This window comes from Somniosus microcephalus, unplaced genomic scaffold, assembly GCF_052327205.1.
Source record: "Somniosus microcephalus isolate GS21.2 unplaced genomic scaffold, FLI_Smic_1.0 unresolved_chr7, whole genome shotgun sequence".
Taxonomy (NCBI): domain Eukaryota; kingdom Metazoa; phylum Chordata; class Chondrichthyes; order Squaliformes; family Somniosidae; genus Somniosus; species Somniosus microcephalus.
The window spans coordinates 38,761,946-38,782,535 of record NW_028225185.1 but is presented as its reverse complement, the minus strand read 5'-3'; the positions used below and the strand labels follow the sequence as shown (position 1 = coordinate 38,782,535).

Here is a 20,590-nt window from a genome sequence, read left to right as displayed (position 1 = left end):
TTGCACATTCTCCCCGTGTTTGCGTGGGTTTCCTCCGGGTGCTCCGGTTTCCTCCCACAGACCAAAGATGTGCGGGTTAGGATGATTGGCTATGAGAAATTGACCCTTAGTGTTAGGGGGATTAAATACGTGGGGTTACGGGGATAGGGTGGGTTATGTGTTGGTGTAGGGGTTACGGGGATCGGGTGGGTTATGTGTCGGTGCAGGCTCGATGGGCCGAAATGGCCTCTATCTTCACTGTGGGGTTTCTGTGATTCTGTGATTTCTGTGATTCTGTGAACAATGCAAGAGGCCGAGGACGGAGAGGTCAGAGCGGGAGTGGAGCGGAGAATTAAAGTGACAGGCGAACGGAAGCTCGGGGTCACCCTTACAGACTGAACGGAGGTGTTCCGCAAAGCAGTCGCCCAATCTGCGTTTGGTCTCCCCAATGTAGAGGGGACCACGTGGTGAGCGGCTCGGCTTTCAAGGCAACCAGGGCCACGGCCAATCAGCAATGGGGCGGGTCCCCGTAACCACGACGCTGGATTTTCCTGAGGATGGGTTGCCGCGCGAGGCCTCGGGCCGTTGCCGCGGAGCCTGCGGCGGGTTCCGCGAGGCTGACCGCCGCCCCCACCCCCCGCCCCACTCCCCCACCAACCCCAGTCTTTCTCGTGTGGCCACGGCAACGGGAAGTAGCACCAGCACCTAGGATTGTACAGTGCACTTTGGATAGATGGTCGTCCACAGAGGGCGTGACCGGGTGCTGGGGGAGAGAGAGAAAGAACGGAGAAAGAGAAAGAAAGAGAGAGAAAGAAAGAAGGATAGAATGAGAGAAGAAAGAGAGAGAAAGAAAGAGAGAGACAGAGAGAGAGACAGAGAGAGGGAGGAAAGACTCCCATTTCTCCAGCGCCTTTCACCACCTCAGGACGTCCCAAAGCGCTTCACAGCCAATGAAGGACTTTTTCTGAAGTGTGGTCACTGTTGTAATGTAGGAAACGCGGCAGCCAATTAGCGCACAGCAAGCTCCCACAAACAGCAATGTGATAAATGACCAGATCATCTGTTTTTAGTGATGTTGGTTTAGGGATAGATATTGGGCCCCAGGACACCGGGGAGAACTCCCCCCTGCTCTTCTTCCAATATTGGCCGTGGGATCTTTTACATCCACTTGAGAGGGCAGACGGGGGCCTCGGTTTAAAATCTCACCCCGAACGAATGCACCTCCGACAGTGCGGCGCTCCCTCAGTACTGCCCCTCCGACAGTGCGGCGCTCCCTCAGTACTGCCCCTCCCTCAGTGCAGCGCTCCCTCAGTACCGCCCCTCCGACAGTGCGGCGCTCCCTCAGTACCGCCCCTCCGACAGTGCGGCGCTTCCTCAGTACCGCCCCTCACACAGTGCGGCGCTCCCTCAGTACCGCCCCTCCGACAGTGCGGCGCTCCCTCAGTACCGCCCCTCCAACAGTGCGGCGCTCCTTCAGTACTGCCCCTCCGACAGTGCGGCGCTCCCTCAGTACCGCCCCTCACACAGTGCGGCGCTCCCTCAGTACCGCCCCTCCGACAGTGCGGCGCTCCCTCAGTACCGCCCCTCCAACAGTGCGGCGCTCCTTCAGTACTGCCCCTCCGACAGTGCGGCGCTCCCTCAGTACCGCCCCTCACACAGTGCGGCGCTCCCTCAGTACCGCCCCTCCGACAGTGCAGCGCTCCATCAGTACCGACCCTCCGACAGTGCGGCGCTCCCTCAGTACCGCCCCTCCGACAGTGCGGCGCTCCCTCAGTACCGCCCCTCCGACAGTGCGGCGCTCCCCCCTCGGAAGGGGTAGAATGGGAGCGTCCAAGCTGGGCAGACAGGATCTGTCGGTGGGCAAGCCCGAGGTAAAATCGACAGGGAGTAAAGGAGAAACCATAGTGTGCGGGGAAGAAAATTCCACACGATGTGGGGATTGAAGTAAAACCAGCACTTTTACATAGTCCATCGAACATACAGCACAGGAACAGGCCATTCGGCCCCTCTGCTCCGTGCCGGTGTTTCTGCTCCACACCAGCCTCCTCCCGCCCCCTCTTCATCTCACCCCATCACCATATCACAGAAATCACAGAAACCCCACAGTGCAGATAGAGGCCATTTCGGCCCATCGAGCCTGCACCGACACATATACCACCCGATCCCCGTAACCCCTACACCAACACATATCCCACCCTATCCCCGTAACCCCACGTATTTAATCCCCCCTAACACTAAGGGTCAATTTATCATAGCCAATCAACCTAACCTGCACATCTTTGGACTGTGGGAGGAAACCGGAGCACCCGGAGTAAACCCACGCAAACACGGGGAGAATGTGCAAACTCCACACAGACAGTCGCCCGAGGCTGGATTCGAACCCGGGTCCCTGGCGCTGTGAGGCAACAGTGCTAACCACTATGCCACCGTCCTTCTATTCCTTTCTCCCTCATGTGTTTATCCAGCTTCCCCTTAAACGCATCCACGCTATTCGCCTCGACCACTCCCTGTGGTAGCGAGTTCCACATTCTCACCACTCTCTGGGGGAACGAAGTTTCTCCTGAATTCCCGGTTGGATTTATTAGTGACTCTCTTATATTGACAGCCCCGAGTTCTGGTCTCCTCCACAAGAGGAGACATCTTCTCTACGTCTACCCTATCGAAACCCCTTCATAATCTTAAAGACCTCTATCAGGTCACCCCTCAGCCTTCTCTTTTCTAGAGCAAAGAGCCAGTTCCAGCCTTTCCTGGTAAGTTATAACCTCTCACTTGACATTATTGCTTCTGTTTGTGATACAGACCAGGGCGAGCTGATAAGAGGCAGCCAAGGAGAAGAGGGAGCATCCGAAACATGCAGACGAAAACGCCCAGGCGGGTTGGAAGGGATGCTTGTCAGGGAGCAGGCTGGAGCACGTCAAAGATCCCAGATACGATCGAGCCACCTCAAGGCGCGTCCTAATCTCTGCTGGCTTTGTGAAGCCAGGGTGAAGGACAGACAGTCTGTACCGACGTCTCGAATCTCTCCCACAGCTGAGAGGCCATTCCCTGCAGCTGGTTCCAACTGGATATCAGTATCAACGTGTAGCAGGCGACCAGGCCCCCTCTTGCCTCGTGTCACCCCCCCAGCAACCCCCATCCTTCTCCTGATCGCCTGCTTATCACTTCCACTCTCTCACCTCTGAGTCAGAAGGTCGTGGGTTCGAGCCCACGCTCCAGAGACTCGAGCCCCATCATCCAGGCCCGACACTCCCCCGGTGCCAGGACTGAGGGAGTGCCGCACTGTCGGAGGGGCGGTACTGAGGGAGTGCCGCACTGTCGGAGGGGCGGTACTGAGGGAGCGCCGCACTGTCGGAGGGGCGGTACTGAGGGAGTGCCGCACTGTCGGAGGGGCGGTACTGAGGGAGCGCCGCACTGTCGGAGGGGCGGTACTGAGGGAGCGCCGCACTGTTGGAGGGGCAGTACTGAGGGAGCACTGCACTGTCGGAGGGGCGGTACTGAGGGAGTGCCGCACTGTCGGAGGGGCGGTACTGAGGGAGTGCCGCACTGTCGGAGGGGCAGTACTGAGGGAGCACCGCACTGTCGGAGAGGCGGTACTGAGGGAGTGCCGCACTATCGGAGGGGCGGTACTGAGGGAGCACCGCACTGTCGGAGAGGCGGTACTGAGGGAGCGCCGCACTATCGGAGGGGCGGTACTGAGGGAGCGCCGCACTGTCGGAGGGGCAGTACTGAGGGTGCGCCACACTGTCAGAGGTCTTGCAGATGAGACATTAAACTCAAGACCCCCATCAGCTCTCTCGGGTGGACTCAGCTCATCCGCTGCTGAAACCCTCATCCCTGCCTTTGTCACCTCTAGACTTGACTATTCCAACGCACTCCTGGCTGGCCTCCCACATTCCACCCTATGTAAACTTGAGCTCATCCAAAACTCGGCTGTCCCGTGTCCTAACTCGCCCCAAGTTCCGTTCACCCATCCCCCCTGTGCTTGCTGACCTACATTAGCTACCGGTTAAGCAACGCCTCAATTTTAAAATTCTCATCCTTGTGTTCAAATCCCTCTGTGGCCTCCTTGCCCCCCTCCATAACTCTGTAACCTGCTCCAGCCCCTACAACCCTCCGCGATCTCTGCGCTCCTCCAATTCTGGCCTCTCGCGCATCCCCCCGATTTCCATCGCTCCACCACTGGCGACCGCGGCAGGGCCCCGAGCTCCGGAATTCCCTCCCTAAACCTCTCCGCCTCCTTCTCGTCCTTTAAGACACTCCTGAAAACCCACCTCTTTGGGCAAGCTTTTGTTCACCGGTCCCTAATATCTCCTGATGTGGCTCGGGGTCAAATTTTGTCTGATTTACGCTCCTGTGAAGCACCTTGGGACGTTTTACTACGTTAAAGGCGCTATATAAATACAAGTTGTTGTTGTTGTTGCATTAGCACCACATTAACTCGACACAGGTACTGAACCACTTAACATTCTGTGGTGTTCATTATTGCTGCAGGAGCCTTGACGGGCAGGAACTGGGCTGACCTCAGTCACTGCTGGTGATCGGGACTAGGGAACTCAACTCTGTGCTCCTCCAAAAAGACTCGCATCTCTCCAGCGCCTTTCCCCACCTCAGGACGTCCCAAAGCGCTTCACCCAGCCAATGAAGTACTTTTATTGAAGTGTGGTCACTGTTGTAATGTGGGAAATGCGGCAGCCAATTTGCGCACAGCAAGCTCCCACAAACGGCAATGCGATAAATGACAAGATCGTCTGTTTTTGGTGATGTTGGTTGAGGGATAAATATTGGCCCCAGGACACCGGGGAGAACTCCCCCCCTGCTCTTCTTCCAATAGTGGCCGTGGGATCTTTTACATCCACCTGAGAGGGCAGACGAGAGGCCTCGGGTTTAACGTGTCGTGGTTCGGTATCGGATTTTGTTTTATGACACGTTTGCCCCTCCCTACCCCACCCTTTGGCCTCCTTGGTGTCACCCAACCAATCACAGAATCATGGAACGTTACAGCGCAGAGGGAGGCCATTCGATAATGATGTCATCTTTGCCCGTCACGTGACCCGCTCCTCAGTCGCCGTGTGCTAAGTTTATCATTCTTCCTCCATTACGAATCGGCAGATCCCCAATGCAGTTGTTTCATCTGGCAGGCTGACCGAGCCAGATGGCAGGAAATGCCAGAATTAGTCAAGATTTCCAATCTGAGAGTTGTTTTTTATACATTGGGCTCCCCGTCAACGGACTGAATCAACTTGCCTTCCCCATTTGCTTTTCTTTTGCTGAAAGACCCGATCGACGGGGGGGAAAAGCTGAGGTGATTGGGTTTGCTTTTTTTTGGGGGGGGGCGAGCGGGGAAAGATATCCCCGTGACTCCCTAACTTCGCCTGTCTCCGCTCCTGCCTCAGCTCATCTGCTGCCGAAAACACCCCCACCCTTCTGTCCCCTCCAGACCCGCTGACAAGGGTGGTGCTGTTGTTGTTTGGCGTACTGACCTCTACCTAGCGGAAGCTGAACGCCAACTCTCCGACACCTCCTCCTACCTCCACCTGGACCATGACCCCACTACCGAACATCAAACCACCGTTTCCAAGACCGTCACTGACCTCATCTCCTCTGGAGATCTTCCCCCCGCTGCCACCAACCTCATAGTTCCCCAACCCCGCACAGCCCGCTTCTACCTCCTTCCCAAGATCCACAAACAGGACTGCCCTGGTAGACCCATCGTTTCAGCCTGTCCTTGCCCCACGGAACTTATCTCTTCCTATCTTGACTCTATCTTTTCTCCCCTTGTCCAGTCTCTTCCCACCTACATCCGCGACTCTTCGGACGCCCTCCGCCACTTTAACAGTTTCCAGTTTCCTGGCCCCAACCGCTTCCTTTTCACCATGGACGTACAATCCCTCTACACCTCCATCCCCCACCAGGATGGCCTGAGGGCGCTCCGCTTCTTCCTTGAACAGAGGCCCGACCAGTCCCCATCCACCACGACCCTCCTCCGCCTGGCTGAACTTGTTCTCACATTGAACAACTTCTCCTTTAACTCCACTCATTTCCTCCAAATCAAAGGCGTTGCCATGGGTACCCGCATGGGTCCTAGCTATGCATCCCTTTTCGTGGGCTATGTGGAACAATCTTTGTTCCAGTCCTACTCGGGTCCCCTCCCTCACCTCTTTTTCCGATACATTGATGACTGTATCGGTGCCGTTTCCTGCTCTCGCCCCGAACTTGACAATTTCATTCACTTTGCCTCCAATTTCCACCCTTCCCTCACCTTCACATGGTCCATCTCGGACTCTTCCCTTCCTTTCCTCGACTTCTCCGTCTCCATCTCTGGGGATAGGTTATCGACCAATATTCACTACAAGCCCATTGACTCCCACAGCTACCTGGACTACACTTCCTCCCACCCCGCATCCTGTAAGGACTCTATTCCATTCTCCCAGTTTCTCCGTCTCCGCCGTATCGGCTCCGACGATGCCACATTCCACACCAGTGCTTCAGACATGTCTTCCTTTTTCCGCAACCGAGGATTCCCCTCTACTGTGGTTGATACTGCCCTCGACCGTGTCAGTTCTATCTCCCGCACCTCTGCCCTCACCCCTGCCCCTCCCTCCCGGAACCACGATAGGGTTCCCCTTGTCCTCACCTTTCACCCCACAAGCCTCCACATTCAACGGATCATCCTCCGGCATTTCCGCTACCTCCAAAGTGATCCCAACACCAAACGTATCTTCCCCGCCCCTCCCCTTTCAGCATTCCGCAGGGACCGCTCCCTCCAAGACACCCTAGTCCACTCCTCTATCACCCCAAACAGCCCTTCCCCTTCGCCTGGCACCTTCCCGTGCAAGCGGAGGAGATGTAACACCTGCCCCTATACCTCCCCCCTCCCCACTGTCCAGGGCCCCAAACACCCCTTCCAGGTGAAACAGCGATTTACTTGTACTTCTCGCAATCTAGTATACTGTATTCGCTGCTCACGATGTGGTCTCCTCTACATTGGGGAGACCAAACACAGATTGGGCGACCGCTTTGCGGAACACCTCCGTTCAGTCCGTAAGGGTGACCCCGAGCTTCCGGTCGCCTGTCACTTTAATTCACCGCCCCATTCCCACTCGGACCTCACCGTCCTTGGCCTCTTGTACTGTTCCACGGAAGCTCAACGTAAACTCGAGGAACAGCACCTCATCTTCCGATTAGGCACTCTGCAGCCTTCCGGACTCAATCTCGAGTTCAACAATTTCAGATCATAACCTCGGCCCCTATTACTTTTCTACTTGTAATTTTTCCACTCCTTGCCCCCGCCCCCCACCATTCCTTTTGTTTCTCTCTCACACCTGGCAGCTATCTCTTGCCCTGCCAGTACACTTCACACCTAATCTCAGCCTATTACCATCTCGTCTAGCTTCGAATACCTTTTATTGTCTCTTTTACTTCTTTTGTCTCTTTCACTTCTTTTGTCCAATCGCAGCCCTGCCTTCGATCCTTTTTTATTTTATTTCCAGTTTTGAAGAAGGGTTCGAACCGAAACGTCAACTCAAATTTCTCTCCACGGATGATGACTGACCTGTTGTTATTTCTGTTTTCAGTGATGTTGGTTGAGGGATAAATATTGCCCCCAGGACACCGAGGAGAACTCCCCCCTGCTCTGCTTCCAATAGTGGCCATGGGATCTTTTACATCCACCTGAGAGGGCAGATAGGGGCCTCAGTTTAACGTCTCATCCCAAAAGACGACACGCCGACAGTGCGGCGCTCCCTCAGTACCGCCCCTCCGACAGTGCGGCGTTCCCTCAGTACTGCCCCTCCGACAGTGCGGCGCTCCCTCAGTACCGCCCCTCAAACAGTGCGGCGCTCCCTCAGTACTGCCCCTCCGACAGTGCGGCGCTCCCTCAGTACTGCCCCTCCGACAGTGCGGCGCTCCCTCAGTACCGCCCCTCAAACAGTGCGGCGCTCCCTCAATACTGTCCCGCCGACAGTGCAGCGCTCCCTCAGTACCGCCCCTCCGACACTGCGGCGCTCCCTCAGTACCGACTGTCCGACACTGCAGAGCTCACTCAGTACCGCCCCTCCGACAGTGCGGCGCTCCCTCAGTACTGCCCCTCCGACAGTGTGGCGCTCCCTCAGTACTGCCCCTCCGACAGTGCGGCGCTCCCTCAGTACCGCCCCTCCGACAGTGCGGCGCTCCCTCAGTACTGCCCCTCCGACAGTGTGGCGCTCCCTCAGTACTGCCCCTCCGACAGTGCGGCGCTCCCTCAGTACCGCCCCGCCGACAGTGCGGCGCTCCCTCAGTACTGCCCCTCCCACAGTGCGGCGCTCCCTCAGTACCGCCCCGCCGACAGTGTGGCGCTCCCTCAGTACTGCCCCTCCGACAGTGCGGCGCTCCCTCAGTACCGCCCCGCCGACAGTGCGGCGCTCCCTCAGTACCGCCCCTCAAACAGTGCGGCGCTCCCTCAGTACTGCCCCTCCGACAGTGCGGCGCTCCCTCAGTACTGCCCCTCCGACAGTGCGGCGCTCCCTCAGTACCGCCCCTCAAACAGTGCGGCGCTCCCTCAATACTGTCCCGCCGACAGTGCAGCGCTCCCTCAGTACCGCCCCTCCGACACTGCGGCGCTCCCTCAGTACCGACTGTCCGACACTGCAGAGCTCACTCAGTACCGCCCCTCCGACAGTGCGGCGCTCCCTCAGTACTGCCCCTCCGACAGTGTGGCGCTCCCTCAGTACTGCCCCTCCGACAGTGCGGCGCTCCCTCAGTACCGCCCCTCCGACAGTGCGGCGCTCCCTCAGTACTGCCCCTCCGACAGTGTGGCGCTCCCTCAGTACTGCCCCTCCGACAGTGCGGCGCTCCCTCAGTACCGCCCCGCCGACAGTGCGGCGCTCCCTCAGTACTGCCCCTCCCACAGTGCGGCGCTCCCTCAGTACCGCCCCGCCGACAGTGTGGCGCTCCCTCAGTACTGCCCCTCCGACAGTGCGGCGCTCCCTCAGTACCGCCCCGCCGACAGTGCGGCGCTCCCTCAGTACCGCCCCTCAAACAGTGCGGCGCTCCCTCAGTACTGCCCCTCCGACAGTGCGGCGCTCCCTCAGTACTGCCCCTCCGACAGTGCGGCGCTCCCTCAGTACCGCCCCTCAAACAGTGCGGCGCTCCCTCAATACTGTCCCGCCGACAGTGCAGCGCTCCCTCAGTACCGCCCCTCCGACACTGCGGCGCTCCCTCAGTACCGACTGTCCGACACTGCAGAGCTCACTCAGTACCGCCCCTCCGACAGTGCGGCGCTCCCTCAGTACTGCCCCTCCGACAGTGTGGCGCTCCCTCAGTACTGCCCCTCCGACAGTGCGGCGCTCCCTCAGTACCGCCCCTCCGACAGTGCGGCGCTCCCTCAGTACTGCCCCTCCGACAGTGTGGCGCTCCCTCAGTACTGCCCCTCCGACAGTGCGGCGCTCCCTCAGTACCGCCCCGCCGACAGTGCGGCGCTCCCTCAGTACTGGCACCGAGGGAAGTGTTGGGCCTGGATTATGGGACTCAAGTCTCTGGAGTGGGGGGCATGAACACACGACCTCTGACTCCGAGGCGAAAGTGGGACCGGGTTGAGAATGATGAAAATATGATTTTGCTGAGGCTCTTTCTCCTGAGTTTGTACAAGGCAAAAAACATAAGGAATCCTTGTTGTCTCATTTGGCAGCTGGAAGTGCTGACACTGGCGAATTTGCATTTTCAAGTGCTAGATATATATTTTATTTTATTCAAAGAGAATCCGGCTTCGAGGCCAAGGTCTCCTCCCTCTTTCAGAACCTGTTCGTTCCAATTACGGTCAGGCGCTCGTGCCTCTGGGCACAAACATAGCTGGCAGCGCCGATACAAGTCAATCTGAGGCCCAACAAGGTGTGAATCCAGTCAGCGTCTATTAAACCCATTCCCTCGTTCGCCTCCAAGACAGAAGGTCGTGGGTACGAGCCCCCACTCCAGGGACTCGAGCCCTGTAATCCAGGCTCGACACTCCCCCGGTGCCATTACTGAGGGAGCGCCGCGCTGTCGGAGGGGCGGTACTGAGGGAGCGCTGCACTGTCGGAGGGGCGGTACTGAGGGAGCGCCGCACTGTCGGAGGGGCGGTACTGAGGGAGCGCCGCACTGTCGGAGGGGCGGTACTGAGGGAACGCCGCAGTGTCGGAGGGGCGGTGCTGAGGGAGCGCCGCACTGTCAGAGGGGTGGTACTGAGGGAGCGCCGCACTGTCGGAGGGGCGGTGCTGAGGGAGCGCTGCACTGTCGGAGGGGCGGTACTGAGGGAGCGCCGCACTGTCGGAGGGGCGGTACTGAGGGAGCGCTGCACTGTCGGAGGGGCGGTACTGAGGGAGCGCCGCACTGTCGGAGGGGCGGTACTGAGGGAGCGCCGCACTGTCGGAGGGGCGGTACTGAGGGAACGCCGCAGTGTCGGAGGGGCGGTGCTGAGGGAGCGCCGCACTGTCAGAGGGGTGGTACTGAGGGAGCGCCGCACTGTCGGAGGGGCGGTGCTGAGGGAGCGCCGCACTGTCGGAGGGGCGGTGCTGAGGGAGCGCCGCACTGTCGGAGGGGCGGTACTGAGGGAGCGCCGCACTGTCGGAGGGGCGGTACTGAGGGAGCGCCGCACTGTCGGAGGGGCGGTACTGAGGGAGTGCCGCACTGTCGGAGGGGCAGTACTGAGGGAGCGCCGCACTGTCAGAGGGGCGGTACTGAGGGAGCGCCGCACTGTCGGAGGGGCGGTACTGAGGGAGCGCAGCACTGTCGGAGGGGCAGTACTGAGGGAGCGCCGCACTGTCGGAGGGGCAGTACTGAGGGAGCGCCGCACTGTCGGAGGGGCGGTACTGAGGGAGCGCTGCACTGTCGGAGGGGCAGTACTGATGGAGCGCCGCACTGTCGGAGGGGCGGTACTGAGGGAGCGCCGCACTGTCGGAGGGGCGGTACTGAGGGAGCGCCGCACTGTCGGAGGGGCGGTACTGAGGGAGCGCCGCACTGTCGGAGGGGCGGTACTGAGGGAGCGCCGCACTGTCGGAGGAGCAGTACTGAGGGAGCGCCGCACTGTCGGAGGGGCGGTACTGAGGGAGCGCCGCACTGTCGGCGGGGCGGTACTGAGGGAGCGCCGCACTGTCGGAGGGGCGGTACTGAGGGATGATACGTTGAACTCGAGGCCCCCTCAGGTGGATGTAAAAGATCCCACGGCCACTATTGGAAGAAGAGCAGGTGGGATTTCTCCCCGGTGTCCTGGCCCCAATATTTATCCCTCAACCAATACCTGAAACAGATGATCTGGTCATTTATCTCATTGCTGTTTGTGGGAGCTTGCTGTGCGCAAATTGGCTGCCGTGTTTCCTTCATTAGAACAGTGAGCACACTTCAGTAAAAGTCCTTCATTGGCTGTGAAGCGATTTGGGACGTCCTGAGGTGGTGACAGGCGCCGGAGAGAGGCGAGTTCTTTCCTCCTTTCCTCCTTCCCTTCTTCCCTTCATGTCCTCGTTGCCTTAAAAGCTGAGTTCGCAGTGTCGCGCTGCGGCCTCTCTTTCCCCTCCAGGCACGGGCTTGAAGTGGGGCCTTCTTTAAGCAACTCTTGGCCGGCTCTGGTCCAGTTGGAATCTGCCAGGTGCACTTCCGACAGTCTTGGCCGCTCCTCCGGAATGTTCCGTGCTGTTTTGCCTCTGTGACCTGTCAGACCCTTCGGCGTGGTCTTGCTGAATAATTAAGTCATAAATAGTCTCTGTACGTCACTGAGATTCCACTGTGCTCGTCTCACTGGCTTCCCTCCTACACTGTTATCTTTGGGCCCTTATACTGTCCATAGGCACAGAATACAAGAGCAGGGAGGTTATGCTTCAACTGTATAAAACACTAGTTAGGCCTCAGCTAGAGCACGGCGTGCAGTTCTGGTCACCACATTACAGGAAGGATGTGATCGCTCTGGAGAGGGTGCGGAGGAGATTTACGAGGATGTTGCCTGGGCTGGAGAATTTTAGCGATGAGGGAAGATTGGAGAGGCTGGGGTTGTTTTCTTTGTTGTACAAAGAAGGTTCACTCAGTTAATCCCGGGGATGAGGGGATGGACATATGAGGAGAGGTTGAGTAGATTGGGACTCTACTCATTGGAGTTCAGAAGAATGAGAGGCGATCTTATTGAAACATATAAGATTGTGAAGGGGTTGGATCGGGTGGATGCGGGGAAGATGTTCCCGATGATGGGTGAAACTAGAACTAGGGGGCATAGTCTTAGAATAAGGGGCTGCTCTTTCAAAACTGAGATGAGGAGGAACTACTTCACTCAGAGGGTGGTAGGTCCATGGAATATGCTGCCCCAAAAAGCTGTAGAAGCTACATCATTACATAAATTTAAAACAGAAATAGACAGTTTCCTAGAAGTAAAGGGAATTAAGGGTTACGGGGAGCGGGCAGGAATCTGGACATGAGTCTAGGTTCGGATCGGTCATGGCCCTGTGGGTAGCGGAGCGGGCCCAGGGGCCGTGTAGCCTGATCCTGCTCCTATTTCGTGTGTCTAATTCTGTTAGATTCAGGAGATGGTTCTGTGATAGTGGATTGGCGGTTAGGATCAGATCAGCCATGATCTTATTGAATGGCGGAGCAGGCTCGAGGGGCCGATTGGCCTACTCCTGCTTCTGTTTCTTATGTTCTTATGAGGGGAGATTTAATCGAGGTGTATAAAATGATGAGGGGCCCTGGATAGAGTGGATAGGAAGGACCTATTTCCCTGAGCAGAGAGGTCAATAACCAGGGGGGCCGAGATTGAAAGTCATTGGGAGAAGGATTAGAGGGGAGTTGAGGAACTTTCTTCACCCAGAGGGTGGTGGGGGTCTGGAACTCACTGCCTGAAAGGGTGGTCGAGGCAGAGACCCTCATCACATTTAAAAAGTACTTGGATACGCACTTGAAGCGCCGTAACCCACAGGGCTACGGACCGAGAACTGGACAGTGGGATTAGGCCGGCACGGACTCGATGGGCCGAATGGCCTCCTTCTGTGCTGTAAATTTCTATGATTCCAAGTTACAGTCGCTGTCAAACACATAAACCATCCATTCGTACTGACAAACTGTTCACAATATCGATAAATAATAACAGCTTGCCTTTGTCCAGCGCCTTTGATGTAGTAAAACATCCCAAGGTGCTTCACAGGAGCGTAAATCAGACACAATCTGACCCCGAGCCACATAAGGAGATATTGGGGGCAGGTGACCAAAAGCTGGGTCACAGAGGTCGGTTTTAAGGAGCGTCTTAAAGGAGGAGAGAGAGAGGCGGAGAGGTTTAGGGAGGGAATTCCAGAGCTCGAGGGCCCTGGCGCGGTCGCCAATGGTGGAGTGATGGAAATCGGGGGGGGGATGCGCGAGAGGCCAGAATTGAGGAGCGCAGAGATCTCGGAGGGTAGTAGGGGCTGGAGGAGGTTGCAGAGACAGGGAAGTGCAAGGAGGCCATGGAGGGATTTGAAAACAAGGATCAGAATTTTATAATCGAGGCGTTGCCGGACCGGGAGCCAATGTAGGTCAGCGAGCACAGGGCGGGGTGACGGGTGAACGGTACTCGGTGCGAGTTAGGACACGGGACAGCGGAGTTTATCATCTATACGTGCCTATCCTTATCCCGTTGAGGGAGGTGACTGAGCTGCGACAGACGAGAGCCACACTTCGCTAATCGAAGCATATCCTCGCACTATATTTGCTCCACCATTGGCGGCCGTGCCTTCAGCCGCCTGGGCCCTAAGCTCTGGAATTCCCTCCCAAAACCTCTCCGCCTCTCCCCCCTCCTTAAGACGCTCCTTAAAACCGACCTCATTAACCCAGCTTGTGGTCGCCGGTCCCTAATATCTGCTGACGTGGCGTGGGGTCAAATTTGAGTCTTATTTACGCAGGTCGGGACGTTTTTAACAATGTCGAAAGGTGCTGTGGGAAGGCAAGGTGTTCTTGGACAGACTGGGGGGGCGGGGGTCAGATGGCCATGGGGGGTGGACAGCAGAGGGCGAAGGTCACGAGAAGATGCGCTGCTTGGCCCGCGGCTGACCGAGCCTGCCAAAGCGGGAGCGACCAGGCCCCCCCCCACACCCGGGCCCACCCCCGACTCACCGTAAGTGGATCCAGGCTCGAGGGGCGATGCGGTGCTCCTGAATTCGGTTGTTGCGCAGCACCAGGACGGTCAAATCCAGCGTCTTGTTCAGGAGGCCCCCGGGGACCTCCTCGATGTGGTTGTGTTCCAGGTGGAGCTCCTGGAGTCAGCGGAGACAAGAGAGGGGGACACTTGGTTACCGGGGACAACCACCGCTGACCGGGCCTCGGGCCCAGTGAGAGAGGTAACTGGAGAGAGCGAAAGAGGAGCCTGCATGGAGGGAAACATAGAAGATAGGAGCAGGAGTGAGGGGTGTGGGGTATATCAGAGTGTTACAGTGAGGGGTGTGGGGTATATCAGAGTGTTACAGTGAGGGGTGTGGGGTATATCAGAGTGTTACAGTGAGGGATGTGGGGTATATCAGTGTTACAGTGAGGGGTGTGGGGTATATCAGAGTGTTACAGTGAGGTGTGTGGGGTATATCAGAGTGTTACAGTGAGGGGTGTGGGGTATATCAGAGTGTTACAGTGAGGGGTGTGGGGTATATCAGTGTTACAGTGAGGTGTGTGGGGTATATCAGAGAGTTACAGAGGGGTGTGTGGGGTATATCAAAGTGCTACAGTGAGGTGTGTGGGGTATATCAGAGTGTTACAGTGAGGGGTGTGGGGTATATCAGTGTTACAGTGAGGGGTGTGGGGTATATCAGAGTGTTACAGTGAGGGGTGTGGGATATATCAGAGTGTTACAGTGAGGGGTGTGGGGTATATCAGAGTGTTAGAGTGAGGGGTGTGGGGTATATCAGAGTGTTACAGTGAGGGGTGTGGGGTATATCAGAGTGTTAGAGTGAGGGGTGTGGGGTATATCAGAGTGTTACAGTGAGGGGTGTGGGGTATATCAGTGTTAAACTGAGGAGTGTGGGGTATATCAGAGTGTTGCGGTGAGGGGTGTGGGATATATCAGAGTGTTACAGTGAGGGGTGTGAAGTATATCAGGGTGTTACAGTGAGGGGTGTGGGGTATATCAGAGTCTTACAGTGAGGGGTGTGGGGTACATCAGTGTCACAGTGAGGGGTGTGGGGTATATCAGAGTTTTGCAGTGAGGGGTGTGGGGTATATCAGTGTGTTACAGTGAGGGGTGTGGGGTATATCAGAGTGTTACAGTGAGGGGTGTGGGGTATATCAATGTTACAGTGAGCGGTGTGGGGTATATCAGTGTTACAGTGAGGGGTGCGGGGTATATCAGAGTGTTACAGTGAGGGGTGTGGGGTATATCAGGGTGTTACAGTGAGGGGTGTGGAGTATATCAGAGTGTTACAGTGAGGGGTGTGGGGTATATCAGAGTGTTACATTGAGGGGTGTGGGGTATATCAGAATGTAACAGTGAGGGGTGTGGGGTATATCAGGGTGTTACAGTGAGGGGTGTGGGGTATATCAGAGTGTTACAGTGAGGGGTGTGGGGTATATCAGAGTGTTACAGTGAGGGGTGTGGGGTATATCAGAGTGTTACAGTAAGGGGTGTGGGGTATATCAGTGTGTTACAGTGAGGGGTGTGGGGTATATCAGGGTGTTACAGTGAGGGGTGTGGGGTATATCAGGGTGTTACAGTGAGGGGTGTGGGGTATATCAGAGTGTTACAGTGAGGGGTGTGGGGTATATCAGAGTGTTACAGTGAGGGGTGTGGGGTATATCAGAGTGTTACAGTAAGGGTTGTGGGGTATATCAGAGTGTTACAGTGAGGGGTGTGGGGTATATCAGTGTTACAGTGAGGGGTGTGGGGTATATCAGAGTTTTGCAGTGAGGGGTGTGGGGTATATCAGTGTGTAACAGCGAGGGGTGTGGGGTATATCAGAGTGTTACAGTGAGGGGTGTGGGGTATATCAGTGTTACAGTGAGCGGTGTGGGGTATATCAGTGTTACAGTGAGAGGTGCGGGATATATCAGAGTGTTACAGTGAGGGGTGTGGAGTATATCAGAGTGTTACAGTGAGGGGTGTGGGGTATATCAGAGTGTTACAGTGAGGGGTGTGGGGTATATCAGAGTGTTACAGTAAGGGGTGTGGGGTATATCAGTGTGTTACAGTGAGGGGTGTGGGGTATATCAGTGTTACAGTGAGGGGTGTGGGGTATATCAGAGTTTTGCAGTGAGGGGTGTGGGGTATATCAGTGTGTTACAGTGAGGGGTGTGGGGTATATCAGAGTGTTACAGTGAGGGGTGTGGGGTATATCAGTGTTGCAGTGAGCGGTGTGGGGTATATCAGTGTTACAGTGAGGGGTGCGGGGTATATCAGAGTGTTACAGTGAGGGGTGTGGAGTATATCAGAGTGTTACAGTGAGGGGTGTGGGGTATATCAGAGTGTTACAGTGAGGTGTGGGGTATATCAGAGTGTTACAGTGAGGGGTGTGTGGTATATCAGAGTGTTACAGTGAGGGGTGTGGAGTATATCAGAGTGTTACAGTGAGGGGTGTGGGGTATATCAGTGTGTTACAGTGAGGGGTGCGGGGTATATCAGCGTGTTACAGTGAGGGGTGTGGAGTATATCAGAGTGTTACAGTGAGGGGTGTGGGGTATATCAGAGTGTTACAGTGAGGCTGTGGGGTATATCAGTGTTACAGTGAGGGGTGTGGGGTATATCAGAGTGTTACAGTGAGGGGTGTGGGGTATATCAGTGTTACAGTGAGGGGTGTGGGGTATATCAGAGTGTTACAGTGAGGGGTGTGGGGTATATCAGAGTGTTACAGTGAGGGGTGTGGGGTATATCAGTGTGTTACAGTGAGGGGTGTGGGGTATATCAGAGTGTTACAGTGAGGGGTGTGGGGTATATCAGAGTGTTACAGTGAGGTGTGGGGTATATCAGAGTGTTACAGTGAGGGGTGTGGGGTATATCAGAGTGTTACAGTGAGGGGTGTGGGGTATATCAGAGTGTTACAGTGAGGGGTGTGGGGTATATCAGAACGTTACAGTGAGGGGTGTGGGGTATATCAGGGTGTTACAGTGAGGGGTGTGGGGTATATCAGAGTGTTACAGTGAGGGGTGTGGGTTATATCAAGCTGTTACAGTGAGGGGTGTGGGGTCTATCAGAGTGTTACAGTGAGGGGTGTGGGGTATATCAGAGTGTTACAGTGAGGGGTGTGGGGTATATCAGTGTTACAGTGAGGGGTGTGGGGTATATCAGAGTGTTACAGTGAGGGGTGTGGGGTATATCAGAGTGTTACAGTGAGGGGTGTGGGGTATATCAGAGTGTTACAGTGAGGGGTGTGGGGTATATCAGAGTGTTACAGTGAGGGGTGTGGTGTATATCAGAGTGTTACAGTGAGTGGTGTGGGGTATATCATAGTGTTACAGTGAGGGGTGTGGGATATATCAGAGTGTTACAGTGAGGGGTGTGTGGTATATCAGAGTGTTACAGTGAGGGGTGTGCTGTGTATCAGGGTGTTACAGTGAGGGATGTGGGGTATATCAGAGCGTTACAGTGAGGGGTGTGGGGTATATCAGAGTGTTACAGTGAGGGGTGTGGGGTATATCAGTGTTACAGTGAGGGGTGTGGGGTATATCAGAGTGTTACAGTGAGGGGTGTGGGGTATATCAGTGTTACAGTGAGGGGTGTGGGGTATATCAGTGTTACAGTGAGGGGTGTGGGGTATATCAGAGTGTTACAGTGAGGGGTGTGGGGTATATCAGAGTGTTACAGTGAGGGGTGTGGGGTATATCAGAGTGTTACAGTGAGGGGTGTGGGGTATATCAGAGTGTTACAGTGAGGGGTGTGGGGTATATCAGAGTGTTATAGTGAGGGGTGTGCTGTATATCAGAGTGTTACAGTGAGGGGTGTGGGGTATATCAGAGTGCTACAGTGAGGGGTGTGGGGTATATCAGAGTGTTACAGTGAGTGGTGTGGGGTATATCAGGGTGTTACAGTGAGGGGTGTGGGGTATATCAGAGTGTTACAGTGAGGGGTGTGGGGTATATCAGAGTGTTACAGTGAGGGGTGTGGGGTATATCAGTGTTGCAGTGAGGGGTGTGGGGTATATCAGAGTGTTACAGTGAGGGGTGTGGGGTATATCAGAGTGTTACAGTGAGGGGTGTGGGGTATATCAGTGTGTTACAGTGAGGGGTGTGGGGTATATCAGAGTGTTACAGTGAGGGGTGTGGGGTATATCAGAGTGTTACAGTGAGGGGTGTGGGGTATATCAGAGTGTTACAGTGAGGGGTGTGAGGTATATCAGAGTGTTACAGTGAGGGGTGTGGGGTATATCAGTGTTACAGTGAGGGGTGTGGGGTATATCAGAGTGTTACAGTGAGGGGTGTGGGGTATATCAGTGTGTTACAGTGAGGGGTGTGGGGTATATGAGAGTGTTACAGTGAGGGGTGCGGGGTATATCAGAGTGTTACAGTGAGGGGTGTGGGGTATATCAGAGTGTTACAGTGAGGGGTGTGGAGTATATCAGTGTTACAGTGAGGGGTGTGGGGAATATCAGAGTGTTACAGTGAGGGGTGTGGAGTATATCAGTGTTACAGTGAGGGGTGTGGGGTATATCAGTGTGTTACAGTGAGGGGTGTGGGGTATATCAGAGTGTTACAGTGAGGGGTGTGGGGTATATCAGTGTGTTACAGTGAGGGGTGTGGTGTATATCAGAGTGTTACAGTGAGGGTTATGGGGGATATCAGGGTGTTACAGTGAGGGGTGTGGGGTATATCAGAGTGTTCCAGTGAGGGGTGTGGGGTATATCAGAATGTTACAGTGAGGGGTGTGGGGTATATCAGGATGTTACAGTGTGGGGTGTGGGGTATATCCGTGTGTTACAGTGAGTGGTGTGGGGTATATCAGAGTGTTACAGTGTGGGGTGTGGGGTATATCCGTGTGTTACAGTGAGGGGTGTGGGGTATATCAGAGTGTTACAGTGAGGGTGTGGGGTATATCCGTGTGTTACAGTGAGGGGTGTGGGGTATATTAGAGTGTTACAGTGAGGGGTGTGGGGTATATCAGGGTGTTACAGTGAGGGGTGTGGGGTATATCAGAGTGTTACAGTGAGGGGTGTGGGGTATATCAGAGTGTTACAGTGAGGGGTGTGGGGTATATCAGAGTGTTACAGTGAGGGGTGTGGGGTATATCAGAGAGTTACAGTGAGGGGTGTGGGGTATATCAGTGTTACAGTGAGGGGTGTGAGGTATATCAGTGTGTTACAGTGAGGGGTGTGGGGTATATCAGAGTGATACAGTGAGGAGTGTGGGGTATATCAGAGTGTTACAGTGAGGGGTGTGGGGTATATCAGAGTGTTACAGTGAGGGGTGTGGGGTATATCAGGGTGTTACACTGAGGGGTGTGGGGTATATCAGAGTGTTACAGTGAGGGGTGTGGGGTGTATCAGAGTGTTACAGTGAGGGGTGTGGGGTATATCAGAGTGTTACACTGAGGGGTGTGGGGTATATCAGAGTGTTACAGTGAGGGGTGTGGGGTATATCAGAGTGTTACAGTGAGGGGTGTGGGGTGTATCAGAGTGTTACAGTGAGGGGTGTGGGGTATATCAGAGTGTTACAGTGAGGGGTGTGGGTTATATCAGAGTGTTACAGTGAGGGGTGTGGGGTATATCAGAGTGTTACAGTGAGGGGTGTGGGGTATATCAGAGTGTTACAGTGAGGGGTGTGGGGTATATCAGTGTTACAGTGAGGGGTGTGGGGTATATCAGAGTGTTACAGTGAGGGGTGTGGGGTATATCAGAGTGTTACAGTGAGGGGTGTGGGGTATATCAGTGTTACAGTGAGGGGTGTGGGGTATATCTGTGTTACAGTGAGGGGTGTGAGGTATATCAGTGTTACAGTGAGGGGTGTGGGGTATATCTGTGTTACAGTGAGGGGTGTGGGGTATATCAGAGTGTTACAGTGAGGGGTGTGGGGTATATCAGTGTTACAGTGAGGGGTGTGGGGTATATCAGTGTTACAGTGAGGGGTGTGGGGTATATCAGAGTGTTACAGTGAGGGGTGTGGGGTATATCAGAGTGTTACAGTGAGGGGTGTGGGGTATATCAGAGTGTTACAGTGAGGGGTGTGGGTTATATCAGAGTGTTACAGTGAGGGGTGTGGGGTATATCAGAGTGTTACAGTGAGGGGTGTGGGGTATATCAGTGTGTTACAGTGAGGGGTGTGGGGTATATCAGAGTGTTACAGTGACGGGTGTGGGGTATATCAGAGTGTTACACTGAGGGGTGTGGGGTATATCAGAGTGTTACAGTGAGGGGTGTGGGGTATATCAGAGTGTTACAGTGAGGGGTGTGGGGTATATCAGAGTGTTACAGTGAGGGGTGTGGGGTATATCAGAGTGTTACAGTGAGGGGTGTGGGGTATATCAGAGTGTTACAGTGAGGGGTGTGGGGTATATCAGAGTGTTACAGTGAGGGGTGTGGGGTATATCAGAGTGTTACAGTGAGGGGTGTGGGGTATATCAGAGTGTTACAGTGAGGGGTATGGAGTATATCAGAGTGTTACAGTGAGGGGTGTGGGGTATATCAGAGTGTTACAGTGAGGGGTGTGGGGTATATCAGAGTGTTACACTGAGGGGTGTGGGGTA

General features: G+C 55.4%; 1 protein-coding gene across 1 annotated transcript in view; it reads right to left on the bottom strand.

The window, feature by feature from the left end:
- LOC147086816 (extracellular matrix protein 2-like) overlaps positions 1–20,590 on the bottom strand; it is a 197,942-nt gene that overhangs the window by 23,065 nt on the left and 154,287 nt on the right. The window contains exon 2 of the mRNA XM_085978326.1: positions 14,053–14,192. Coding sequence (XP_085834452.1) covers positions 14,053–14,192 — 140 coding nt within the window. The remainder of the gene's footprint in view (positions 1–14,052; positions 14,193–20,590) is intronic.